We start from the raw sequence: 27,815 nt of genomic DNA on the forward strand, positions 1-27,815 counted from the left end.
GGGTCATCACAGGACCACGGGAAGAGGGTATTTAATGACCGAGAATATGTTCCCAATGTACTAAGCACAGAAAGCAGACTGTCTAACAACAAAGACCCACACAAGTATCCCAACGAGACGTAAATCCTTCTCAGAGTTACTAACCCAAGAGGAAGATCTGTGACTTTGAGAAATCCAAACAGATCTTGGGTAATAACGTCTTCCCATTCTACTGTTAAAATATGACATGTATACTTCATTGGGACACTCCACATACACCTGTAGCACTCACACGCATGCACGCACACAATCTGGAAAGTCAGGCGCCACAGTGATTCTTTGGTTCGGGATTCCAGCTGATTTCCCTTTTTGTTCTTTTTGCTTCCCCATACTGCTTTGGTAAAAATTAATTTCTTAAATTAAAAAATTATACTTGTGAATGGTGAAAAAAATATATATACCACAAATTCTATGGGGTAGACAACTGGAAACAGGAAGACCTCCTGCCTGAGGTTCTCCTTCTTCCTTCCCAGAGGCAACTGATATTAACCAACTTCTTGTGACCCCATCACAAGGCGGAATTTAATCACACAAGAATATACGTACGTCCCACCTCCCAACACACCTGCTTATTTTTTTCACAAGTGGAAGCATGCTGGACTTAAGCTGGTCTGGCTTCTCTAATTTTTCTGTAAAAATTGCTGAGACTCTTACACTTCTGCACCCAGAGGGCAGGTGCACAGTGTATCCCAGCAGGAGAGAAGGGGGCTCAGCACACCTGCAAGTTCCACCAGGGATCCTATCGCAGCGAGACTGAGAACAAGTCGGGAAGCATGATGGGTTTTCACTATGGCACTGTTTCCTTGAGGGATATGGCTGCCCGCAGCCCCTACCCCGGTCAGGTCACCCCAGCAAGGAGTGCCAAAGGCTCAGGCACCAGAGAAAAGGCCATTCCACACTCCACCAGGAGCTGGAGGGTTCCCACCACTCTACCTAGACCCCAAACCACGCAGGTCTGTGATTCTCTGACATGGACAGGAAAAGATTCTTGGGCTGGTGGGAAGGGGCCTGGTTCTGGCCCAGCTCAGCCCCGCTCACTATGAGACCTCAGTGAGTCAGTCCTTTCCCTCCCTAAGCCTTGGTTTCTCCATTGGCATAATGGGGGAAAACTACACTAAATGACTGGTTATTAACCTTTTTTGACTCAGGAGCCCCTCTAAGAATACAACCGAAGCTGCTGACCTCAGAAAACTGCAGGGACATGTAGAGGTTCATGGGTCCCGGTCAGTCCATTGGTGGACTCTTTGGGATCCATGGCTCCAGGTTAAGAACTGGGCATCTAGATAACTTCTCAGGGCCTTTCTGAACTCTGTCGGTATGCTGGGAGTCTAGACGGTGAGTCTGTTTCCTGTGTGCCTAGCACAGTGCCTGAAACAGAGGTGCTCAGTAAACCTGTGTGGAATGAAGGCAGTCTGAGGTGTGGGAGGGGAAACTACCTGTGGCCAGCAGGGGCCGCTCTCTGCCTCCCTGGGGTTTGATCCCTCTCCAGAGCCCTCTGCACTGAGACTTCCTCTCGTTAGTACAAACGGGTCAAGCCAGAACTATTACTTAGATAGTATTTATTGAGCAACTTCTAAGTACCAGGCAGTGTTCTAAGTGCTTTACATGCATTATCTGCAGTACTCCTCCTATCAGCCTTTGAGATAAGCACTATTATTTGACCCCACCTATGGACCAGGAAGCTGAGTCAGAGAGATTAGGTGTCTAAAGGACAGGAAAGCATTAACTAACCGGTGGGGCTGGGATTCAAACCCAGTCTGATTTCAGTCTGACAGGAAGCAGGACCCCTATCAGCAGAAGCCACAACGTGGGACTGAACATAGTCTTGTGCCCAGCATACAGCAGGTGCTTACTAAATGTTTCACACTGCTTTGGGGGAACTTGAAGACAGTGGGAAAGGAGGAAAGGGGTCCTGGACCAGGGGTCTGAATACCAACTTGCTGTCATGGGAGAGTCCCCTCCCTGCTCTGGGCCTCAGTTTCCCCATAGTTGTACTTGACGGTCACTACGGGCCTTTCTACTCAAACTCTCGACGACCTAAGACCCTCCCCAGCTCAACAGGCTCTGATTTTCCAGCTGAGTCTTGTCAGGCCCAGGAACCTCAGCGCCAAGGTGAGGAGCCCAAGATAGGTGAGCATAGCTGGGCTTCACACACCCCATGAAATCTCAGCCTGAGTTAGGGACAACTGCTTTCAGTAACTTGTGAGGTCTGGACTCCTTCGAGAAGGTGATAAAAGCTGAGACCTTCTCCCCGGAAAACTGCAATTTCATGTGCACATTCCCACATTCCGCGTACACTCTCACAGACGGCATTTAACTTTTGCTGGCGGGGGGAGGGGGGGGACGTCAACCGGTCCAAACTGTATGGAGGGCCATCTGGAAATATCTGTCTAAACTGAAAAATCAGGTATCTGTAGACCCAGAGATTCCACTTCTAGAAATTCATCCACTTGGACGTGGCAAAGGCCTGTACCGGGGCACTGACCGAAGCAGTATTAACAGTAAGAGCTGGAACTATGTCAGTTTCCACCAACTTGGGGACGAGTAAAGTAAGCGGTGGCACATCCTCACAAAAGAACATCAGGTAGCTAACAAAAAGTATGGAGCAGAGCCACCTGTGCTCATCTGAGTTTTCAAGACACCCAGTTCACTGAGAAAAGGTGCAGAGCAGCATATAACGTAGGCTCCCTTTTGTAGTAAAAAAAAAAAAAAAAGGTGGAAGAGGAAAGTCACCAAACGGATAGGTAACCATGGTTACCTCCAGGAAAGGAGAAACGCAGTTGTGAGATGGGTAAGGAGGTTTTGCTTTTAACTCTCCACATCTCCTGCTTGAATTTTTACTGTGTATGCAGGTATAACCTTAAGGAAAACGTTTTCACACGTAATTTCAAGAGCTGACTAATCACGAAGGCCAATCCATAAAATGCCAAAGGACCTACGGGGTGCAAGTGGAGCCTCCATGGTTAGGCCAGCCGTACAGGTGGGAAAGGTGAGGCCCTGTCTAGGCTGCCCGCTGTGCACCCCTGTTGTCCGTGATGCACGGACACCCCTGCCGGATCGGGAGCTGGTTCCCCTGCACCCACCACCCCTGCAACCACATGCCATATCCCAGGCCACTGCCATCACTTCAGTTAGAAGCAGGTTCTCACCAGTGAGAGCTCGTCCACCTCAGGCGCTGGGGCCTGGGGCCTCTCCAGGGAGGGGCTGGGACTGGGGGGTGCAGATGAGGGGGCAGGCGAAGCCGAAGTACAGGATGGTGCGTCTCCACCGTCCAGGGCCGGGAAGGCGGCCAGACCCACGTCATCTTCGGGGATGTCGTCCAGGGTCTTGGTGAGCGCTGCCAGGAGAGCTTCATTCTCGCTGTCGATTATCTGAAGTGAGGAGCACGGGTGGAGCAGAGAGGGACACAGTTAGCCAATGCCTTGGGCTCCGCACACGCAGCACCGTCACCCCCCTGCCAATCCCCTCCCATCCTTCCCCAGTCATCAGATGGCTCAGCGTTGCCGGGATAGCAGATGCCGAAGAAATATGTTATCGACTCCAGGAATCACAGAAGTTTGCGAGCAGGCAGCAGGTGATGCTGGAAGGAGCCTTGCCCTGGGAGCCCCGCTCCTAACTCTGCTGCTCATCAGTGTGCAACCTTGGGCACAGGGCTGTCCACCTGAGACACCTGGCCCCTTTACCAAGGACAGCAGCTCTATACCACAGCCTCCCGTATCCAGCTCCTGGGATGCAGCCCCCAGCCCCTGAAGCTGGTCTCTCTGCCTCTGAGAACAGCATCCACCACAGCGTCCCAGCCCCTCTGACTCTGGGGCCCAGGCAGGCAGTGTATACGCTGGAAGCTTCAGGGTTGGCCATGACAATGACAACCACAGCAATAAGAAAACCACTACGATTGCCCAGAGGGTTTCCAGGCCTTGCTCACCGCTCAAGAGCGGTCAGGAGCTTGGGCTCTGGAGCTGGGGTTGAATCCCAGATCCCACACTTACCAGCTGTGGGTGCTTAGGCAAGAGCGAGGAACAGAAAGGCTTCGTGAACATTGCCTCAGGTAAACCTTATAATAACCTCTACCAGGGGAGCGCTACTCTAATCTCCATTTTGCAATTGGGGAAACTGAGGATCGTGGAGGTTGAACAAGGTGTCCAGGGTCACATAGCAGATCGGGACAGAGGCAGGACTTCCACCATGACATACATGAGCCAAGACTCTTGCTTTTCTGATGTCTAAGATCTGTAATGACACGGGTCAGCATGGATGCTCCCAGACCACCCGCAGACACCAGCCCAGCGGCCCCCATGCCCAGAGGCCCTGGCGTGTGGCCATCACACTGCTTCTAGGTGAGCGAGGCACCTCGCTCGTTTAGTAAACCCTGGTTGCTGGGCCTGTTCTGGCAGGAGGCACATTCTGTCACATGATGCCCCCGCCAGCACTCGTTCCCATCCCAGGTCAGGCTGTTTATCCTTTCTTCAGGAAGTGCATCTGAAATATGCATCTCGTGACGGCCCTTTGGCTGCACTAAATCTGTTCCAGCCCTTGCAACTGGAGCAGCAGCTGAGTAACTCGAAGGGGGGACATGGGGAAAGAGAGAACAAGCGCATTTGTAATTTTTGGAACAGAGCTAAAATAAAAGAAAGGTCAAAAGGAGGTTTTCGTTGGGCCTGACCCAGGCCCTGGGGAGTGTGTGTGGGGGTGGGGGAAATGACACACAAGGGCAGATCCAGGCCCGTGGACTCTGGCTCGAGAATGTGATGGGGCTCACGACTGCTCCCCACGCCCCCCACCCGCTGCCACCACCCTCAGGCCAGAGCCCCCCGTATTCCCAGAGTGATCTGTCTAGCCCAGCAGGGAGTTCAGACCTTGCAACCGGGGACCCAATGACCACTCTTGGGGCTGACCACCTGGGGCTCTGCCACCATAGGGTGATTGTGGCCAAACAGCTTCTCTCTTCTAAGCCTTGCTGTTTTTCCTGCAAAATGGGAAGACATGATTCCTGCCCCCACCCCCACCCTAACTGTCTGCTTAGGAAGGCCGCGCTGGGAAGCAGTGCTAGAAATGCTCCCTAGGGCGCTCCCAAGCCTAGCTCAGCGCCTGGGGCAGGTGGCTCCCAGGCAGATCTACGGAGGAGGAGAAGAATGACTGCACCAAACAATGACTTCTGGCCACAGGGCGAGACTCAGATCTTCGTCTCAAAGGAGAGATTCTAAGAAGGAAGTTATTCAGAAATGATGTCATCGGCACTGGATGGAGCGAGAGTTCCCTTTCTCACAGGGACAACGGCCAAATGTCCAGAGATACTATGAACTATCACAAATATCAGAGCTGGATCCCTCAGGGCTCCTGTAGTGATGACCAGAAATGTTAAACATGTGGCCCACATGCCCCGCCTCCCCCCATATCACTAACCAATTGTGGCCTTCGTTCCTTCCACACCAAAATCTTTCTTAACACGGCCCTCTAGGCAATGACTACCATTCCCCATTTCCTCCTGAGGAAACCTATTCGCCATTCATTTTGAGGGGACAGGCGGGGAATGAAAGTCCAGGAAACAGACTTGTCAAGGTCACACAGCAAGTCAGAGCAGGGGCGGGGGGGGGGGGGGGGGGGGGTGGTCAAGGACTCACTATGTGCCAGGCACCGCGCAAAAATGAATACAACATGGCAAAGACCTCAAGAAGCACCCAACAGGCTGGACGAAATCAAAATGAGTGACAAAAGGCCTCCTCCCTCTCCTCAGCCCTTCCTGGGCCGCTCCAGCTCGGGGAAAGGCCGTTCTGCCCGCAGCATCCGTCAGTGCTAAGGGTAATACATCACCGGGGGCCGTGCCACCCTCTCCTCTTCCCGGGCCCATTGGCCAGGCTCTCCCCACTCCGCTTGGAAGTAGAGTGCAAATTAATGGAGAGTTAATCAGCAGAGGAAAGGATATTAATAGACTCAGCCCCACCCCAGCCTTCCTGAGCAGCTCTCAAGCTAGAGGAAAAGGAGTCTTCAAGAAATCTGAAGGGAAAGTGCTTCACTTTGAAGGCCCAGGAGGGCCTGGAAGGAATGACACAGAACAGGATTTCTGTCACAAGGGCCACAGGACACTCAAAAATCCCCCCCCTGTCCAGGGGGCTCGACTAGGGTGCAGAAAACCCAGGGTATCAGTTTTTCCGCCTTTTTGTCCAGCAATAGGCCCATATATTTCACCAGAGCCTAAAAGGACCTGGTGACCCTCTCCCCAGCAGATGAAGAATTACTGATGGAATCCACATCCCTTCTTTATTCCTTGCATGGGGAAACCAAGGCCCAGCCTCAGAGCCCAAGACCACGCAGCAAACTGATAAAACAACCAAATGCTTGTTTCCTCCAAAATTAATTAGTGATGGTTATGGCCCTGGCCCTAGGACTCTGGGAACACAGAAAAATGGAAGACACCATCTCTGCCCCCCCCCCACTCCACCCCCTGCCGTTAACACTGTTACAGTGGCTTGTCCTCCACACTCCTTGTCTATTTCCATGGAAATGGCGCCATTTGACTGGAGGGAACACAACTCTGACACAGGAGTAGGGCTCTAGGATTCCCACTGGTCAAATGAGAAAACTGAGCTTGTGGCCGATGGAGAACCCACGATGCCAGCTTGAGGTTTTTGGAATGGGCCACGCCCGGCCCTTGGCAGGAAAGAAAGTATCACAATCAGTTCCTTCATTCAACACACGTGATCGAGTCCTTACAATGCACGAGGGCCCCAGAGACTAATCAGATGCTGTTTGTCCTCAAGGAGCTCAGAGTCTAAAGGACACATGGAGACACTAGCATACATGTGCCCGCACAGGCGCACACAAGATGGGAGCCCAGGAGAGGAAGTAACTCACCGAGGGGGCGACATGAGAGCTGGCATTGAAGGAATTACTCATCTGATCGGCATTTATTAAGCCCTGAGAAAGTGCCAGGCTCTGTGCAGCGTGCTAGAAATGCACGGTGCCATCGTGGCCCCCAAGGTCATGGGATTTATGACGTGTGTGTGGCAGGGGGGTCAGGTGCTGATCACAGAATCACACCCATAGGGACGCATCGGTGGGCAGTGGGTGGAACTGGCCTGGGACTGGGAGAGCGGGCGGGGTGTGCAGACCATGACAGAGAGAGGGGCTGGGTGGGCAGAATTTGGCCAGAGCCCTATCTGTCTGTGAGGGTTTTCTGGCTTCCGTGCTGGGCTGGGAGCCCTGGGGCCACATCAGGCTCACTTGCATCCAAGACCATTTCATGCACACAGAGAGGCTTTTCCTGACCAGCCAGTCTTCAGATCCTTTTCTCACACCTGGCTCATTCCTTTCATGCCCATGTCACAATGACCACAGTTTCTGTGTTAACTGATCTGGGGTCAGTTTTCTCTCTACACTGTACACAGCACAGTGCCTGATGCACAGAAGGAGTTTCCATTTCTAGAAAGAAAGCTACAACACATCGGAAGTCTATGAGATGGTGCTCGTGACATGCCAGCATGGCATTTGACACCCAGCACATTATTGTTGTTATTATTATTACATTGCCAGACAGGCATGGGGAGCTAGAGCCTCTCCCCCAAGTCTTTATAGGGGAGCATATTTCAAGGAAAGAATAATAAATCTGGATGTCCCCATCACTCCACTTCAACGTGGTCAATTTTATTAATTATGTATGTACGTATGTATTTTGAGAGAGAGAGAGAGAGAGAGAGAGAGAGCACGAACAGGGGAGGCATGGAGAAAGAGGGAGACAGAGAATCCCAAGCAGGTTCCACACTGTCAGTGCAGAGCCCGATGCGGGGCTCAAACTCTTGAACCGCGAGATCATGCCCTGAGCCAAAACCAAGAGTCGATAATTAACCGACTGAGCCACCCAGGCGCCCCAACAACACAGTCAATCTTATTTCACATATTACCCTCCAGGCCACACACCCACACACGCAAATGCATGCAGAACTCGTTTTATTTTGATGCAAATCCCAGACATCATTATTATTCCATATGAGAGGGCTTCTTAAAGGAAATGTCACCCATCATGTGGCCCCGAGACTGGACACAGAGCACACAAGGAGAGAGGCATTGAAATGCACAGCAATTCTCAGCACTGCCTCTTTTTTTTTTTTTTTAACTTTTTAAATTTATTTTTGAGAGACAGAGAGAGAGAGATAGAGCATGAATAGGGAAGGGACACAGAGAGAGAGAGACACACACACAGAACTTGAAGCAGGCTCTAGGCTCTGAGCTGTCAGCACAGAGCCCAAGGCGGGGCTTGAACCATGAACTGTGAGATCATGACCGGAGCTGAAGTCGGATGGATGCTCAATAGACTGAGCCACCCAGGCGCCCCGCCTCTTTTTTTTAAAGAAGTCTCTAGGCTCCAATTGGAAAATGAAGATAACTGTACCTGGTCTAAGAGTTGTTAGGAGAATTAAATGAGTTAACACACAACAGGGGCAGTCCTGCCTCAGAGCAGTTGTTCAATACATGTGAGTCACCTCCATTATGGCATCTCCGTGGTTATCAAGCCCTGGCTCAGGAGGCAGGCAGACTGGGTTTGCATGTAGCTTAGCTTCTGACTAGGTAAATCGCCCTAGGCATGTGACTTAACTTCCCCAAGCCTCAGTTTCCTCATCTATAAAATGGGTTCAGAATCACACCTGCCTCACAGGGTAGGGATGAGAATTCAGTGAGATACTATAGGAAAGGGAGGTCTTGAAACCACCCAGGCCCACAGAGCGGCTCATTTCTGACTGGGCGGCACAGCAAGAGCGGCTCTTCCCAGCCCTCACCGTCCAGAGGCGATAACAGGCTCGGCAAGGGGATGAGAACTGCCCAAGATCAAGGGCAGATCCAGGACGAGAGGCAGGGTCCCAAGAGCTTTGGTGGGAGATGAGACTTCTTTGCACGAGCAAGTGCAAAAGAAGGTGGTGCAGGGCAGATCCAGGCCTTCAGGAGTAGAGGGAGTCACCGCGAGGCTCGGAGAACGTACCTGGAAAAGCTCTGAGTCGTCGGGGCTGTACTGGCTGGGTTCAGTCTCGGAGCTCTCCGGGCACCACTGCAGCTCTCCGAAGCAGGTGGCTGAGTCAAAGTCGCTGGCGTCCAGCTGGGAGAGGTCAAGCTCGGGAAAGTCAGCGCAGAGTTGCTCCTCCCCGGACCCCCCACCCTGAGGAGACAGGAAGGAAGGAAGCGAGTCAGAGCTGGATCCAAGCACAGACCCTCTTGCTCATGGTGCTGCCAGCCTGGGCCTCGGGCAGCCCTTGGCCAAGGCCTGATTTTGCCATGAGACCAAGAAATGTGAAGGTAGGCCCCGACACTCCTGCAGCTGTTGAAAGTACCAGGAACCAAGCCAAGCCCTGGCAATACAAATCCTGCCCGCTGCTCTCTCCCCTCCTCCTTTGTACTCCTACACATCCCTCAACGCCTCTTTCCCACAGCACCTCCTTCCTCTTACCAAAACCGTTGTGTGCAAAACTTCATTAGAAGCTGCAAACAGAGACTCATTTGCATTACTGTCCCCAGCTGAAAGGGGTTTCTGGGATGCGATATTAATAATGAAACAAAAAACAGCAGTAATAATGGCTGGCATTATTGAGTGATTACAATATTCTGGAGAAATACTCAGCCACAGTCTCAGGGATTTTACAGGTGGATGTGTGTCATGTCTAAGATGTGGAAGACTGCTCATCCATGCACAACAGGGAAACAAAACTACCATCACCTGTAGCATGGAACTGTTGAAAAGAACGAGGCAGACCTACGCGCTCTCCAAGACACGTTAAATAGAAATGAAAACTAAATCATAGAAACTAAAAATCTAAAACTAAAACTAAATCATGAAAACTAAATCATAGAGTATAGCGGGTCGAATATTAGCCCATAAAGAGAAAAATCAAACGACGCAATTCTTTCCATACAATAGTGCATATGCAAATATACCGGGAAAGATCTCCAAGGCTAAAAGCCACCTGGCAGTGGTGGGTGGGGTAGAAGGGAGGCAGGGAGGACTGTGGCGACAGCACTGACTGAACCAGCGTTTCTCAACGTGTGGTCCCAGGACCGGCAGTGTCGACACCACCTGGGACCATGTTAGAAATAATGCAGATTCTCAGGCCTAACCCCAGACTCACTGAATCAGAAGGTGAGGGCTTTCTCACCTGGCTCCCACATTTAACAACTACCAGTAGAAGGACAGAGAGACGGCCCAAGCTGGGAGGTGGACAGAAAGAGCACAGCACAGGCCTTGGGGTCCGGCAGACCCGAGTCATAATCCCCACTCGCCAGCTGTGAAACCTGGGGCAAGTTCTCTTTTTCCCTCTGAAACTCAACTGCCTTACCTATAGAATGGGACACCTCCTGCCTCATACAGTTAAGGTGAAGTAAGGTGATATTATGGCCTGGCTCAGGAGGGGCTCAATAAATGGTAGCTAACAGTAATAATAGCAAGTAAAAATAATAATATGGGGCGTCTGGGTGGCTCAGTCGGTTAAGCGTTCGACTTCAGCTCAGGTCATGATCTCGCGATTCCTGAGTTCACGCCCCGCATCGGGCTCTGTGCTGACAGCTCAGAGCCTGGAGCCTGCTTCAGATTCTGTGTCTCCCTCTCTCTCTGGCCCTTCCCCTCTCGAGCTCTGTCTCTGTCTCTGTCTCTCAAAAATAAATAAACACTAAAAAAATAATAAATAGAAAGGAAGGAAGGAAGGAAGGAAGGAAGGAAGGAAGGAAGGAAGGGAGGGAGGAAGGAACAGGGGCGCTGAGTGGCTTAGTCAGTTAAGTGTCCGACTTCGGCTCAGGTCATGATCTCGTGGCTCGTGGGTTCGAACCCCGCATTGAGCTCTGTGCTGACAGCTCGGAGCCTGCAACCTGCTTCGGATTCTGTGTCTCCCTCTCTCTCTGCCCCTCCCCACTCTCGCTCTTTCTCTCAAAAATGAATAAACATTTAAAAAATCTTTTTAATTTAAAAAAAGATAAAGAAATAATAATAATAATAATAATGATAACAGTGTCTCATGGTGGGCAGAGAGGGTGGAGCTGCCTTAGAGAACAAAAAAACGCCTATGTGACACTTAAAAGAAATAGGTTTTGCACAGGCCTTTCCTTAATTGTTCCCACTTACTAAGCCTCATAAATTATGAACAAATGTATATTATTAGCTCAACTTGACACAGGAAAAAGGCTTTTATCCGAATTTGGGTCAAATGTCTTAATTGGAGTTTTGCAAGAAGCCTGTATCCACAGGCAGCACCAGGGCCAGGTTCTCTCAAGTGGCTGGTCCCCTGCTCAGACTAGGGACCATGGTGCCCTGCGAGCCTCTGTCTCCAGGGACATCCCCCCCCCCCACCCAGGATCATTCCAGGCCCCGCCCAACACCCTACTACTTCTGGTCATCACGCTCAGCTGCCCTGGCCGCAGGGAACACTCAGGCGGACTCTCAGCCTCCCCTGGCAGCTTCCTTCTCCTCTGTGTCCCGTCAGACTGTGCGGATGCAGCAGCCTTGCCTGTTCTAGATAGATGATCCGTTTGTTTCCAGTCCCTGGCTACCGCGAACACGTCTGCAATATGTGTGCACAAGCCTTTGCGCGGACGTACGTTTTTAGTTCCCCTGGGCAAACATTTCGGAGTGGAATTGCTGGGTCATAAATGGATGTGACTTGATAAAACGACAAAATTGTTCTCCCAAATTGCCGTGCCACAGTACATGCTTATCAGCTGTGCTGAGAGCGCCGACTGTTCCACACCCTCCCCGGCACTGGGTGTTGTCACAGTCATTTTAATTTTAGCCACGCTAGTGAGTGCGTTCCCACATTTACTAAATGCTACTATGAGCCAGGCGCCGGGACATGGAGGCCTCAGTTGATTCCTTCACAAGTTGACATCTTCGCGGGGAAGAAAACACATGCATATTTGATTATAGGTTGGGTTAGTGCCACGAAGGAAACAGGCCAGGTGCGCTGACGGAGGGTAAGAGAGGGAGGCGAAGTCTCTGTTAGTGGGGGGTCAGGAAAGGCTTCCTGGGAGAGCCGACATCCGAGTTGAGACTTGGAGAAGTCAGGCGGTGGAAGACGTGGGGAAGAACGTTCCAGGCGGAGGGGCAGCAAGGCAAAGACCCAAGTGCGGGCCAGGCCTAGAGCACCAAGCACCGACCAAAGGTTGGTGAGGCGGCAGCTTGGGGAGTGACGGGGGGGATGGGGGAAGATGCCTTCAGAGAAGCAGGTGGAGGCCGGATCAGGTGGGGATTGGAAGGGATTTGGGTTTTACTCCAAGCGTGATGGGGGTGGGGCCAGCAGGGAAGCAGGAGGATGTGGCATCCAGGACAGGGGCAGGTGGCGGGGCTGGGAGGTACCACTCAGGCAGGCAGGGCGGGCACACCGAGGGCCTGTGGAGTGGGAGGGAGGGCCAAAGCAGAGACACGTGAGTGCTGAACGTGCTGAACGGCTAGTGTCTCACTGCCCCTGGGGTCTCATTGGCCGGCAAAGCCCTCAGTGATGAGCTCCCTTGGGGAGTTCTCTCTATGTCCCGGATCCCTCTCATCCCTGTAACTCAGAGAAGCCACATCTGTAGGACTTGCTTCTTGAGGCCTAGAAACCCAGACTGGCGAGGAACCAGCCGCCCTGAGAGGCTGTCCAGGACAGTCACCGTGGACAATCTGGGAGTCAGAGGCCCCTTCAAGAACCAGACGAAAGCTATGGACAGCTTTTAGGTTACCCATTAAATATGTCTGAGCAACGCGTGTGCGTGCAAGAAATTCATACTTCTAGGCCTTCACGAACGCAGCGTAAGGACTCCTGGCCGGCTGGCCTCCCTCCTTCACTTTGCAGATATGGAAACTGAGGCCCAAAGAGGATAGTAGATTTGCTCAGGGTCATCCAGGGAGTGTCCTTCCCATCAAAACCATGCCACCTCCTTTACAAAACACCCATAAAATGGCAGCAACTGCTGCACTTATCGATTAGCTACAGCAGCTCGGCATACCCTAAGTATACCCAGGACATAAAAATAAAGAAACCTCAGCTTCGCGGCCTTGGCAATTAGGGCTGAGGCCACTCTCTAGCTAAAAACCATTAAGCTCTGCGTTAATAGTGATTTCTCTGGCCCTCTCCGTATTTGGAGAGGCTTTTGGAAGGGGTGCCTTGGGTGACCCAGTTCTCTTGGAAAGGTCTGACTTGAGGCCTCCTTGTTCCTTACCAGCCATCTTCTGCGGGCCGCACTAGCAGAGCTGGGAGGTCACAGCACAGGACTGACTACAGCCACTGCTATTACTGAGCGCTTACCAAACGCCGAGGGCTGCACTAAGTACCTTATGCACATCCTCTCATCAGATTCCTAAAATAACCCTCCAGGGCAGATGTCATTGTCCTGTTACTAATCAGGAAACTCAGAGAGGGAGTCACTCTCATAGTTGCCCAGGGCTGCTGTAACCAAGCGCCACAGGCTGGGTGGCTTCATTTTTTTTTTTTTTTTAAGTTTATTTATTTCTTTTTGAGAGAGCCAGAGCAAGCAGGGGAGGGGCAGAGACAGGGGGGTGGGGGAGAAAGAGAGAATCCCAAGCAGGCTCAGTGCCGTCAGCACAGAGTCCAATCTCACAAACCATGACCCAAGCAGAAACCAAGAGTGGGACGCTTAACTGACTGAGCCACCCAGGTGTCCTTGGCTGGGTGGCTTAACCAACAGAAATGTTTTCTCTTCCAGCTCTGGAGGCTGGAAGGCTGAGCTCAAGGTGTTGGCAGGGGCGGCCCCTTCTGAGGCCACTCTTGTTGGCTTGTGAATGACCTTCTCCCCGTACGTCTTCCTACCGCTCCCTCCCTCTGTGGGTGCCTGTCTCTGTGTCCACATTTCCCCTTTTGATAAGGACACCAGCCATGTTGGATTAGGGTCCATGCTAATGACCTCACTTGAACTAGATGACCTCTGTAAAGACCCTATCTCCAAATCAGGTCACATTCTTGAGGCACTAGAGGGTTAGGATTCAAACATCATCTTTTGGAAGACACAACTCAACCCACAGTACCCAGGGTCCCAGAAAGGTGAAGCTGAGATTCCAAGCCAAGTCTCTTTGTTCCCTGCAAAGCCTGTGTTTTTTTTTACTTCTGAAAGTGAGAAGGAACATTCAAGGCCATTTATTCCCATTTACAGATAGGAAGGTGGAGCTTCAGACAAGATCTGAGAAAGATCCAAGTCATGTGGCAGGTTCACGGCTGCACAGGAACAGGTGTGGGGCCACACACAGGACGTCTCGCGCATATGGCCCCCTCTGGTCTCCACTATTGGTCCGTTCACACCCCTACCGGGGGATGCCCCTCTGGTCGCTGAGCCCTCTGTACCCATTCCCTCAGCAGCATCACACCCCTGATCTGAAAAGGCTGTGGCTGCCCTAAGCCAGGGAGATAAATGGCCCTAGCAGTGGATTAATGGTGTTTTGTACAGATTCACATAAGTGGCTTCATTGGAAGCCTGTGTATCTTGTTGGAAATCGATTCCCTGCTTAAGAAAGAATGCATCTTCAGGAAAAATTGGTGACTCCACTTTCCTGACTACAATCAGCAAATCGTCGAGCTTCGTCCCTGGCCCAGAGCACATTCTCCGAGTTACTGAGCAGAAGGAAGCAGGAAGGGGGAAAGAGGGAGGCAGCAGTGACAGAGCTCGGGTTCTGGGTCTGTCCACATTCACTATGTGTCCTTTACCATGTGTGCACTTCGCTATGTCACCTCCCCTCTCAGTTCCCACTGCCCCTCCTATTAAACAGAACATCAAACAGACAGACTTTATGACCCCTCTTGCTCAATCAAGCATTTGATGCAATTCTGTACTAATCTAGTCTCTGAAATCCACATAGGCTTTCAGGAACTATCTAGGTTAAAACTCAGCATTTAACTAATAAATAAATGAATTAATGAATTTACCGAAGGGGACACAAAGGCGGAGCGAGAAATACTGTCTTGAAATGGAAAGAGACTTAGACAAAGGTCGGGGGCCCTGGCTTTGCTATTAATGCTAATCCTTTGAGGTCAGGACATAACTTTGGCCACTTCAGTTTCTCTTGAAGAAATGGGGATTATAAAAAGCATCCTACCTCACAGGGTTCTTACAAAGATAAAGTAACATAGGTTGGGAGCCTAGCATGCATCAGACACCCCATGAATGGTAGTCAGAGATACAGCACCTACAGTTGACTTTCAAGTGACATTCACAGCTACGCTCTCACTGACACCTTCCCAAATGCAGCAGTGGTCAGTGGTCAGCATCTCCACTTAACTGATGGAAAAATAGGGGCTCTCAGAGGATCAATGCTTGAACTTGTCTTCTTACCCATCCCCTCAGTCCTTAAACCTACTGGTTAAACCAACTGGCTCTTCCAACCCTGGGTTCCTTCCACCTCCACCAGCTCCTGGATCCCAGTGTTCTCATCACTCATGGTTTCTGCCGGAGGAACACCCTTGCTCTGACAGCCAGACTACACTGGCTGTCTCCAGGCCTGCCTGGGATGGTGGGGAGCAGAGCCCCTACCCAGGCCTGACAGACCTGTTGACCACCATCTTGGATGCTCTAAGTACAAGATAGTACGTAGGCCGGCACCCTACTACCAGCTCAGAGCCTCCTCCACTGATGATAAGTTGTCTTTGATGGTCTGAGGCAAGTTTTCTCTTTTATTTTATTTTTTTTTTTAATTTTTTTTTTTAACATTTATTTATTTTTGAGACAGAGAGAGACAGAGCATGAACGGGGAAGGGGCAGAGAGAGAGGGAGACACAGAATCGGAAGCAGGCTCCAGGCTCTGAGCCATCAGCCCAGAGCCCGACGCGGGGCTCGAACTCACGGACCGCGAGATCGTGACCTGAGCCGAAGTCGGACACTCAACCGACTGAGCCACCCAGGAGCCCCAAGTTTTCTCTTTTAAATTGCAATCGGGAATGCCCAGCCCAGCCATGAGAGCTGCTATGGTGGCAGGTACCTGGCAGTGAGGTCACCTTTCCTGCCTTCCTAACCATGGTGGACACCACTAACTGAACACAACTATATTTCCTGCTGAGCCCCACGGCTACTCAGAATGGAGCCTTAGTAGCCACTACTCATGAATCAGAACTGGCCTGGTCTAGATCTAGAACTCTGGGCCCACCCTCGCCTTCCACGAAGGAAGTAAGGTTGGTATTCATAAAGTTCCTGCAAAGCCATTTCATCGCACACGTTTTCTTCCCCTCCCACCTCTGATTTGGCTGGCCTCCCACCCACCCCCCCTTCTTAATGGTGGCGGCCTACTGATTTTTCTTGGGGAAGCCGCCCCTCCCTGCCACCCAGACAGTCCAGGTAAGCACGGTCTAGCTAATTAAAATGCTTCGTCCAGTGACCACCACAACTGCTTCAATGGGTTCAGAGGTGGATCAGAGTGAACACCCAAGAATTTGCCGGCTCATTTAGACAGAGGGGCTTAGCTGATTAAATTTAATTCTGGAGCGACTGGCAGCCATCTTTGCCACCACCTGGGAAGAGAGCCTGCCTGAAAAGGAAGCCGGCGTAAGGAATGCAGACCAAGAAGCAGAAGAGAGACAGAGAGTCCTGATAAAATAATTTGAACACTTGGATCCAGCTGTGCCTGAAGCCAGTCTATTCTCTGTACTCTGCAGTTATATGAGTGAGTAAGTTCCTTTTCAGATTACATGCCAGCTGGAGTTTCTGTCACCTATCAATGAAAAAGTTATGACTAATTCATCTCTCTTACATTAAAAAAAAAAAAAAATCTAATCTTCCCACTGTCTTCCAAATTAGTACAAAACTCCTAAGGAGACTTCTAGGAGAACAGTAAGACGAGTAATTGATCTTAGTCCACACAGAAATCCTTACAGCATCCTCTGAAATAAGACACGGGAGCCACAGACACAAAGCTAAGCTCCACTAAGAGTAAGTTGAAAATGGAAGGGTTCTGGGCCCAGCCTAAAAGGACAAACACCCTGAGAGTAGATAAACCAGGCCATTGAAAGGCTCTCTGACAAAAACACTCAAGGCCTTTTCCACGTGGAAGCATCTGGCCCCAGGCCTGCCAAGTACAACTCAGGGATGTTCAGCCCTTTTCACTGGCACCCAAGTTCTGGCCATACAGCTGCCCGCTTAAGGTTTAATGTAAAGGCGACCCAATGGAAGGTCATCAGGTCTGGTGAGAGTGAGTTCTCCAGCCCAGAGAGCAAAATGGGTTCTAGAATTCCAAACTGGGCTATATATGCCAAGCCACACCCAGCTAACCAGGAAGGGTGACCAGATACCAGTGACTGGATGGAGCTCTTCTCACCAGCCAGCCAGGTTCATTAACACTGTCAATCTCCTCCCGTAACATCAGTGTTCACTGATGCCCACGGTGCCCCAGAGCCGCGGGGAGGACCCCCTAGGGCATCCACACTTCAACTCCCGCTGGCTGGGTTGCCTGTGTACCTGGGGTCAGCTCTGCTTCTTCTCAAACCTGTTTGTTACTAGAAATTCTTGATCCAACTGAATGAATCCCCAATCTGGAAACAGGAGCCCTGGTACAGTGGGTGTGGCCTATACAGGAGATGAGCTGGGAGAACCCTAAGTGGGTTCAGCTGGTACCCAAACAGCTCTATAGCAAAAGACTGGAAATAATGTACATGTCATGTGGCTTCATTATTACGTTTTATGATTTTGTGCTCTTACTGACTGACTTTTTCCTAAGAATTCCCCTCTCCAGACCCCACCCCACCCCGCTACTATTCCCACTCTCATCAGATAAGATGCCTATTGTACATGGATTGCAGCCTGCCCAGCACTGGAAATAAATACCTACGATGGACTACAAACAGCACAGAAACCAGGGGCTTGGGTGCTGGAAGATTCTGTAGAGAGAGTTCTTTTGCAGATAAGGAAACTGAGGCAGTAAGTCTCCTGGGGTGGGTGTTATCTTACTCAGTCATCTCCTTCCCCCTCCCCGTTGCCTTCAAGCGGCCCCTTATCAAACAGAGATCTGCAAAGTCTCTTGGAGCTATGCCCAGGTGAAGCTACCTGGGGCGGAGTGGCTCCTGAATGCCCTGGCAGGTGGCTGTGCAGAGCCCAGATGCCCCTCCCTTGGCAGCAAGGCTGTAGAAGGTGCCATCGGCGCACCCCTACTGGCACGTCAGGCCTGCCTTTCAGAAGGCCCAGGCTGCCCCAGGCCCAGGAGAGTGGTGGACGTTGCGTGATTTATTTTAAAACAGTAAAAGGTTGGACTATATTCTGCCACTTGAGCGAGTGAGGGAGCGAGCGAAGGTGTTTTGGGGACAGTGCGATCTGCACATTGCGTCTGCCTGCAATTGCAGTCAATTTCACGCACTTGAGTTCAAGGGCTCTTGAATTCAAAGGAGAGTGGCAGGAAAAGTGCTTGGCAAACTGCAAAGCATGTGCAGGTATCTGTTGATTTGTTGAGGCAGAGCTGGCCCCGGCTCGTCACTTACCAGTTGCAGGGCGTCACCCAGCCTCTTGGCATCTCCTGAGACCAGCCTCCCCTGTGGAACTGTTGTGTGGCTTGAGTTTCCAGCCTGGAGCCTCTCTGTGCTGGCACTCCCTTCACCCGGACTGCCTCCTCTCTCTTGCATCTTCGAATGGCTGGTTGCTTCTTACGATCCCCGCAGCAGATTAAATGTCCCTCCCAGATGGGCCTTCCTGAGCACTGTATCCTACAGACAGCCCCGTCTCCCTCTTACGGTAACACCACTCTGCGGCAATGCCCTCAATTAGCACTCTATTCCTTGATATTTCCATTCCCCCCACCACCCCCGGTATTTTTAAAACTTGTGGTAAAATATACATAACATAAAATTTGCCATTTTGGCCACATTGAAGCAGACAGTTCAGAGGCATGAAGAAGATTCACCCTGTTGTGCAGCCACCGGCCACCAGCCCCTCCAGAGCCCGACCCCGTTTTTCCTGTATCCACCTACACGTTGGCGCCTCCCCCAACTGTCTCCCTGGTGCCGAGCGCAATACTCGGCACATAGTAGGTGCTCAATAAACAAAATGAGCTAAAGGTGGACGTGCCTTGTAAACTGTGCATGACAGTACGAAGAAAGCAGCATGAACATGTTTTTCCATACAGCCCCGAGACGAGGCCAAAATGCCTGGGAGCCTCAGTTACCAGATAATGATTTCGAGTTTTATCCAACACGGTGGGGGCAAACCCGCCAAGAACTCCTTTTCTTGCCTGGTTCCAGGCCCCTTTGCGAGGTCAAGAATGAAGATATCCGATCACACAAGCCACCTGACACGAGCACTCACCATTTCAACACATCAGCTGTACCCAGAGCAACATTTTATCAGTCGCTGAAGGGCAAGCACAAAAATAGACTGTGGAGAGCAAATGCCACCCTCGGCGGCGGTTGAAAGGCTCTGGCATACGGTGACCCGAGGCCTGGGGACCCGGGAGGTAGGTCCTCTGTCACAGTAGCACACAGAAATTGGAAGGTGGAATCAGAGCCAGGGTTAGGATGAGGTGAGGGAGGCACCCAGCCCCCACCCCCCGCTTTGGGCACCAAAAAACTCAGTAATCAAAACAGACTGTCTCTAGTGCAACACTCTGAAAAAAATCAAAATTAATGCAAAAACCCCATGATGAGCAAAATATCAAAATTCTAAATAAAGAGAGGCCAGTGGTACTGGTTTTTCCTTTTGCTTCAGGCATCTATATGGCTCTGTATGGCACTCTTACTGTTCCTGCCTTTATTTAAAGATTTGGTATTTTGTTCTGCATGGATATTTAGGCGTCCAGTTTTATTATTTTTAAACACTGCCTGAAAATATGATTAGCAGGGGTGCCATGGGTGGCTCAGTTGGTTAAGTGTCCAACTCTTAACCTCAGCTCAGGTCTTGACCTTGATCTCAGGGTCACGACTTCAGGTCCCACACTGGGCTCCATGCTGAACCTGAAGCCTACTTTAAAAGAAAAAAAGAGAGAAAGAAAGACAAGGGGGAAAAAAACCCACAAAACTCTATGAATTGTCTTGATTACTGACTTTTTTGGCATCTCCTTTAATTTTGTACCTGAACCATGTGTCTCCTTTGCCTCCCCCTAATGCCAGCCTGGATGAGACGCTGAGTTACTCTATGTGCAGATGGCTCAAATGAGATCAGTCACGTCCAAGATCACGTCACTCCGGGCCTCTGTTTGCACATCTCTACAAAGGGACCCGTAACCCTCTGGTTGCTGTGGAATTATCCCAGACCAGCCCAGTGTGCTATTTTAGACGGAAAAATGCTTGGGAAAACTCTGAGGTGCTGTCTGCATTATGAGGAACTGTTATTAAATTTTTACCAAAGGTAGTGAGTGGTCCGACTGAGTGGGAGGCAGCACTCAGTTCAGCAAAACACTTGCCCTATTTAGAATGAAGGAGGGAAGTTTGCTAAATGAATAGATTTTGCTTAAGAAGAGACAGAAATGAGGGGCGCCTGAGTGGCTCAGTCAGTTAAGCGTCCGACTTCGGCTCAGGTCATGATTTCAAAGTTTGTGGGTTCAAGCCCCGCGTCCGGCTCTCTGCTGACAGCTTAAAGCCTGGAGCCTGCTTCAGATTCTGTGTCTCCCTCTCTCTCTGCCCCTCCCCTGCTCTCTCTCACTCTCTCTCTCTCTCTCTCAAAAATAAATACACATTAAAAAAGAAAAAGAGAGAGAAAGAGATGAGAGCAGGTTCATGGTTCTCCCTGCGACCAAGCCATCCCCTCCCGTCTTGATCCCATTCCTGAATAGGAAGAAAGGCAGAGGGTTGCAGCTCGCCCTGGCAAATGTGCCCACCCAATGTGGCTGAAAGGGGTGGCCGCTGACATTCTCATCAAGTCGTGGCAATCCTAAACTGGCTGGCGCTTTCCTTCCTCGGCACATTTTGTAAGGTTTCCTCAAAATCTGAATTTCCTCAGGAGATGTGGGGGGGGGGGGGGCGGGCGGTGGCTAGCAGGTGCTAGCTGGGAGATGGATGAAAAAGCACCTGGCTTTGGTCATATGACAAAGAAAATTCTGGAAGTGGATAGCAGTGACGTTTGTGTGACATTGTGAATGTGCCGAATGCCACCGAATTGTACACTTAAAAAATGTTTAATTTTAGGTTATGTATATTTTACCACAATAAAATAAAAACAAACATAAAAAAGTCCCAGAGACCTAAAAAAAAAAAAAAAAAGTAGCCAGCACACTCCGTCTGGAGGTATTCTCTGGGGTCCTACAGTGTCCGTGTTCTTTGGTTCTATTTATGTGTCTCTTCCCCCAGCTGCCAGGAGAGACAGGGAGCTGGGCCAGGGCTCGGCTGAGAAGCCCTTTTGCCTGTTAGCACCATTATAAATAACCCAGAAGGAGGCAGCAAAGGGGTCCTGGCAGGGGAGTGAAGGTCAGGCAGCCCCTTTGTGGCATTTGAGGAAATGTCACGCTCCACAGGCCAGCAAGGTGCCAGCTCACATCTCCAGCCCGGCGCTGCCCAGCGCTGACTGCGACCTTGCCCTCGTGCCAGGGACCCGACGGGGCAGCGCTCCCCCCAGGAAGGGCAGCGCCCAGGGGGCTGGCTCCTGGCGGTTCTGAGCAGAGACAGGGCCGCTGGGTGGGTGGAGGGGTGCTGGGTAACTGAGCATCACCCCCCCCCCCCGCCCCCGGCCTAGCGGGGAGAAGCCGAAGTCAGGTCCCCAGGAACCCAGGCCAGGGCTCGGCCACCGGCACACCATCCCCAGCCCCTCGGCCGACACACACACCGACCCGCTGAGGGAGAGACGACTCAGCAACGCTCAACCCACAACTGCCCCTGCTGGGGCTGCTGCGCAGCCTGGGAGCCGGGAGGGGCCTCACAGCCCATCTGGTCCTGTGGTTCCCACGCTGGGCTCCCTGGGGAACCCCCTGCATCATCTCTCCCACAGCCCACCAGGGCCCTGGGCTCTGCAGTGGGAGAGATTATGAGCGGGTTCATTCACTGGTTTCTCCATTTTTATTAACGAAAAACCACGCAGTGGCAACCCATCATACTCCTGTGGAACCTAAGTGAATTCGACATTATTAGCTGGGCCAAACACAAATACACGGAAAGCCAAACTTGTGTTTCTTTCTTACATATCAGAAATGGGGTGACATTGTATTTTGCATATGAATCCTCGATTTCCCCATACCTTAATCTTCACACACGCTGTTTCATGGGTAATCGAAGGCCTTGAGGAGGGTCGTTTGAATCCTCAGACTAAAAAGCCACTCCCCGGGGAGGCGGTATCCCCCCCGCTCAGAGCGCCTGAGTGGCACGTGAGTGCGGGTACCCCCCACCCTGCAGATGGAAAGGTAACGCTCAGGGAGGTGACATGACTTTGCTAAGCAGGATGTGAATCCAGACCCAGCTCCCAAGTTCTTGGCTGCCCCACCCTCGCCCCCCTCCTCAGGTGACTAGTGCCGTCAATAGCACTACGGGCGGTTGGGGGGCTCTTTCCCTCGCTCTTACAAGTTTATCTACTAGACTTTAAAATAATGGGGAGGGGAAAATGTTCTCAGAGCCCTGCTAGCACCTTTGAGATTCTTTATGCGTTCAGGAGGCCCAGGTCACAAGCTGCTGGTGTAGACCAACAGAGGAGGGAGCCAAGGCCCCCTCCGGGAGGGCACGGGCACTGCCACCATCACCAGGGAGCAGGAGGCAGAGCTGAGACTAGGGTTAGTCACTCACTCTCCTACTTGAAAGCCTTCCCTGACTCCTCCTTGCCCCTGACAAACCCCCAACGTCCTCACGTGGCTATGAGGCCCAGTGTGGCCCGGAATGCCTTCTCCCCCCCACTCTCGGCTTGGGCTCTCCACCTGGGACACCTCCCTGGGTCCCTGGCCACTCTGCCAGCATTCAGTCTCAGTGAGAGAGGCCCTTCCCAACACGGAACTCACCTGGTCACAGTGAACCATACATACCCCCACCTGCTATCCGCATCACAAAGCCAGGGACTGTCTGTCCCCCCTCCAGAATGCACACCGCACAAGGGCAAGTGGCTGGGCTTTCCTAGAACCGTGGCTGGCACAGAGTCGGTACTCACCAAACCTCTGTGGGATAGGTGGGGTAGCCGGGGATGCGGGTACAGCCCCCACTTCCCAGGACGGTTCTGGCATCTCTGCTTCACATTACTGTGATCCCTGCAAAGTCTCCCTCACGCTCACCGCCCCTCCCCCCACCATCCTTCCCTGGGGTTGGGGAGGGGGTGATTTCCTTCCATATCCGTTTATTCCCTTAAGGAAACTCCTGCCTTTCCTTTTCCAGTGGGTCAGATGATGAGAAACCCAGACCCACGGGCTCCCAGATAAAGCTGGTGGGAAACAGATTCTCTCTGGCCCCAGCAGGCCCTCCCTGGTCATGGGGTCAGTGAGGGCCAGAGGAGAAGGGAGGCCAAGAAGGCCGGCTTAGCAGACCCCCTCTCACTCACGCCTGAGGCCTGGGCTCCTTCCAGCCACGGGTGGACCTGCCTTCCGTAGAAGTGTGTTCCCTGCAAACATCACGTGGATCCGTGTCCAACAAATCCCCCTTCTCATGTGTCCCACGAGGTGGTACTGCCCCAGGCTTCTGGGGCAGGGCAGGGCGTCATTAGTAAGCACTAACAGTGGAGTAACGGACGCCTACACTGTGAAAGGGAAACCATCCGACAGTGCTTGGTTATCACCGAAGCCTGATGGGAACGAGGCAGGAAGTGGGGAGTTCTCAGATACAGAACGGTGAGATTTCTCGGGGAGCGGGGTTCCCACCGTGCCTGCATATAAGTGCCATCTGAACCTGCGAGGTTTCCCTCGCCCCATTAGAATCGGAGGTCTTCGGGCTCATAGGAATCCTTTATGCTGTAACCTAGACGTTCTCCCATTTGATCCTCATAAGACAAAGGTTACGCCATTTTCCCGTCGAGGAAGTTAAAGTTCAGAGAGGGGAAATAACTTGCCTAGAGTCATACAGAGAATTAAAGAGAGGAGCGGGACTAGAAACCCCAAGACCGCGGACTCCTGGTCAAAGCAATAATGGAGAACGCTGACCGGGAGTCCCAACCCTGACTTCTCCGTGCTATTGGCACGGACTCTTGAATGAGTCCCTCCATTTCTCGGAGCCTCAGTTTCCCCATATGCCAACACTGGCCAGCACTGGAGACCACGGTCAGTCAAGTGGGGCTCTGGGACGTGCAGGGTCGGCCCAAGACATCCTGGGCATGGCGGGAAAGCCTCAGATGCCCCGTCAGCAACTAACAAGGGGGAAGACGGCGCATACAGAGCGGTGAGCACAGAGGCGGAGCTCGTGGCGGTGCGTGTCTGCACCAGCGTCACGGGAGGGCGTGGGGAAGATCTGCAAGCTCCTGGCTGCACCCTTCCAAGTGTGGTCCGCGGGCCAGTAGCATCGGCTTCATCTGGAGCTTATTAAATTCTGCAGACTCTCGTGCTGAATCCCCAGACCTCCTGATTCAGAATCTGCACTTAAACAAGATCCCCAGATGATTCATAAGCACATTAAAGCTTGGGAAGCAAAAATGTTTAAATGAGGAGTCGGGTTGGAGCATGTGATCTCGGGTTCAACACCTAAATCCTTCGAGCCCCAGCGTCCCCATCTGTGGCGTACAGATAATGACGTGCTCACAGGACGTCCTCACAGGACGGCTGCGAGGGTTACGTAACGTCACGCATGCCAGCAGCCTTGCCCGGTGCCCGGCAGGTAACAGCTGCCCAAACTGCTAGCTTCTTCCCTTCCTGGAAGGCCTCCCTTTCCATTCCAAGTCCTGCCTGCACATCTGGGAAGCGAAGAAAAGACCCCCATGGGGCAGCAACAGATGGGGACAGGGTGGGAGCAGAGGGAGAGGAGGAGAGAAGAGGAAATAAGAAGCAAAGTAAAAACAAGCAGCAGAGACCATCCGAATCCCCAGGAGGCAGGCGACATGTGAAACCCAGAGATGCAGCCAGCAGCCGTTTCAGCTCACGTCCTGCACCGGGGCTATCAAGGACTGCCAGAAGCCACCAGGCCGGGAGGGAGAGAGGAGAGGAGCAAGAGCCACACACCGTGTCCCCTCGGGCCAACACGTGACAATGCCTTTCCAGGCTGGCTCTGAACCGGTTCTGTGGCCAGGGCAGACATGACACCACCCCAAGGGTCACTGGAGCAACCAGACAGAAAGCCAGGGGCTCCGGCTGAGCCCTGAGAAGGGTCAGACTTGACTGGAGGACACGGTTCCAGGGACTGTGCTTGACAGTGGGGGGCTGAGCTATGTGATCTTAGCTGAGTGATTTAACCCCTCTGGGCCTCAGTCAAACAGAGGATAGTAACAGCCCTACCGACCACCTTAGGGTTCTTAAGAGGACGGAAGGAGAAGGGCTTTGCGTAGCGTCCGGTGCAGAGTAAGTGCTCAAAAGACAACGGCCATTAGTGAGACTACACCGAAAGGTCAAGAAGGAACTGCTGGTGCTTCCTCACCACCCCCACCCCCATCACTGAGTTAACCCTTCACTGACCCTGGTGCGCACCGCCATCAACTCACACAGGCTCCTGCTTCCCCTCCAGTCCCCCTCCGAGCTTCTGGACACGAGCCGCCACAGCCATCCCGTCAAGATGCAGATCTGACCCCACCGGGCCCTGTTTAATGCCCAGCCTGCTCCTGCTTGCTCCCAGATGGCGACCAAAATCCTTCCTGAGGCCTGGAAGGTCCCGTGTGATCTGGGTCCCGCCTACCTGCCCCGTATCGTGTCACCGTATTAACCCACCCCTACCTCCACTTTTGGCCCCATTGGCCTCCTTTTCACCTCTGGCGCTTGCCAGGGTCTCTCCCTGCACAGGGTCTATGCACGGGCTGTTCTCTCTGCCTGGAACATCATCCCCACGCTTAGCCCTGCTCTGCCTGCGTATCTCTCCCCGCTAGCCTACTTCCCAGGGGAAGCTCTCCTTGAGCCCCACGGAGCACGTGAGGAGCCCCACCGCACCCTCTCGCAGCCTTCTAGAGGTCCTGAGCCTTCCAGGGCTCATCACAGTTACTAACTAAACACTTTTTTGAATGGGCATTTTATTAACGCTCACTGCTATATCCCCGGCCCCAGGCACATAGTAAGTGCTTAATAAACACCGGGGTCGCGAATGAATAACCCCATTCTCGAGCAACCACCTCACCCACCCCCTCATGCCCCAGGCCTTCGCTTTCCACACACATGGAACAAGCCCCAGTGCTGCCTGATCCTCAACCTACATCCATGACCCGCTGGCCCGGCGCCAGAGATCCAAACGTTTCTAGATCTGATTTTCTTGAAAGCAGCTTTGGGACGTGGCCAGGGGAGGCGTGCACCGCCAGCCTCGGCAGTAAACGCTGATGAAGCTGTCTGGACCAGCTGAGCTGAGATCAGGAAATGCCAAGATTTAAAAGCATCCGGAACCCATTTATTTATTGTTGTTCTTGCACTTCCAGGCTATTTTAAGCTTCAGATCGATCTGCTGGCCCTCCTCTCTCCAAACGCCGCTTCAGAAACACCCAACATGCACCTGGCCCTACCTGGCAAGGCTCTGCTGCCCCTGCCCCATATGATACACCACGGCAACAGCCACAAAAACGGGTGGCTGTTCTTGTTTACCAGGTGCCTCTGGGACCGGTAAGTGCTTTCACCGAAAGTCCCCAACACTCCCAAAAAGGAAGGATTACTAGCTCCATTTGAAAGACAGAGAAATTGAAACTCAGAGAGGTGAAGAAACCTGCCCGGGGTCACACAGCTAGAAAGTGCTAGAACTGGGATTCAACCCCAGATCTGCTGAATCCAAAAGTCAGGCTCAGCTCCTAGCCCCTTGGCTATACTGCCCACCTCATGCCCCCACCAAAGCTCGTCGTACACACTGGGAGTTTTCTCATCCAGCCACCTGCAAGGACCGTACCACCAGTCGAAGCCCCCTGCCCCCACGGGCACTGCCACGAAGGTAGCCACGGTGGGTTGCTAAGTGAAAGGGGGAAGTTGACATTCTATGATCCTGTCTGTGCTTTTAATAAAAGATGCAGCATGGATGGAAAGTAGACGCACAGGTCACATATTCAGAAATCCTCGCTAGGAGGACAGAAGAAAATATTTAAGAGTTTGGAAACAGGAACAAGGAGTTGGTTGGGGATGGGGGAGGTCACAGAATATTTACTTTCTATTTAGGTCCTTCCTTACTCTTCGAGGATTTTATTTCTATTCGGTCACATACACGCCTCAACCCCTCCTCCAAAGTCCAATTCATATGCCACCCTGGCTGTGGAGCCTGCCCTGACTGTCCCCGCTTGTCCCTCCTCTCAATCTCCACCATCTGCTGCCTCTATCTCTCAGGCACATAGGCCACTGAGCCTGTGTCCTCCAGTGCATACAAATATGAGAGCTCCCAGGCAGGCAGGAGCCCCAGGGCCTGGGTCAGGGTCTCTCCACACTGAGGCCAAGCCTCGGCTAAGGTAGGGGCATGGAGAGCCTCGATGAATGAGTAACTGTTTCATTTTCTATCTATCTTGGTCCATGGCCTCCTGAAGCCAAGGAAGTTGGAAACTCTAAAATGGAGCTTGGAGGCAGGCAGGGAAGGAGGAAAGCAGAGAATCGGAGGGTAAATTCAGCTCCTGGAATCCTGCCCAGTGCTCATCCCTGGGAAATGACTCAAGCACTGCTTATGCCAGCAGACGGTCCATTTGGGCCCTGAGGTCACCAAATCTCGTCATGGTCCTGCTTATTAAATATAGAGGAGCGTGAAATAAAGCCACCACGTCTGGTGTCGGGGCTCTGAGGAAGGGACAGAGAGACAAAGACGGGAGGCAAGGAGTCTGTCCCCTGTCAACCAGTCCTGACTGCTCACCCAGGAAGCTCTGGGCTGTAA

The 27,815-nt window shown here is 52.1% G+C and overlaps 1 protein-coding gene across 2 annotated transcripts in view; it reads right to left on the minus strand.

Moving 5' to 3' along the window:
- The window catches only part of PPARGC1B (PPARG coactivator 1 beta), a 105,169-nt gene that overhangs the window by 17,686 nt on the left and 59,668 nt on the right, over positions 1-27,815 (minus strand). For both annotated transcript variants that reach the window (XM_042994452.1, XM_042994445.1), the window contains exons 2-3: positions 9,011-9,184; positions 3,189-3,410 (exon numbers count right to left, since the gene is read on the minus strand). In XM_042994452.1, coding sequence (XP_042850386.1) covers positions 3,189-3,410; positions 9,011-9,184 — 396 coding nt within the window. The remainder of the gene's footprint in view (positions 1-3,188; positions 3,411-9,010; positions 9,185-27,815) is intronic.

Source organism: Panthera tigris, chromosome A1, assembly GCF_018350195.1.
Source record: "Panthera tigris isolate Pti1 chromosome A1, P.tigris_Pti1_mat1.1, whole genome shotgun sequence".
NCBI classification, from domain to species: domain Eukaryota; kingdom Metazoa; phylum Chordata; class Mammalia; order Carnivora; family Felidae; genus Panthera; species Panthera tigris.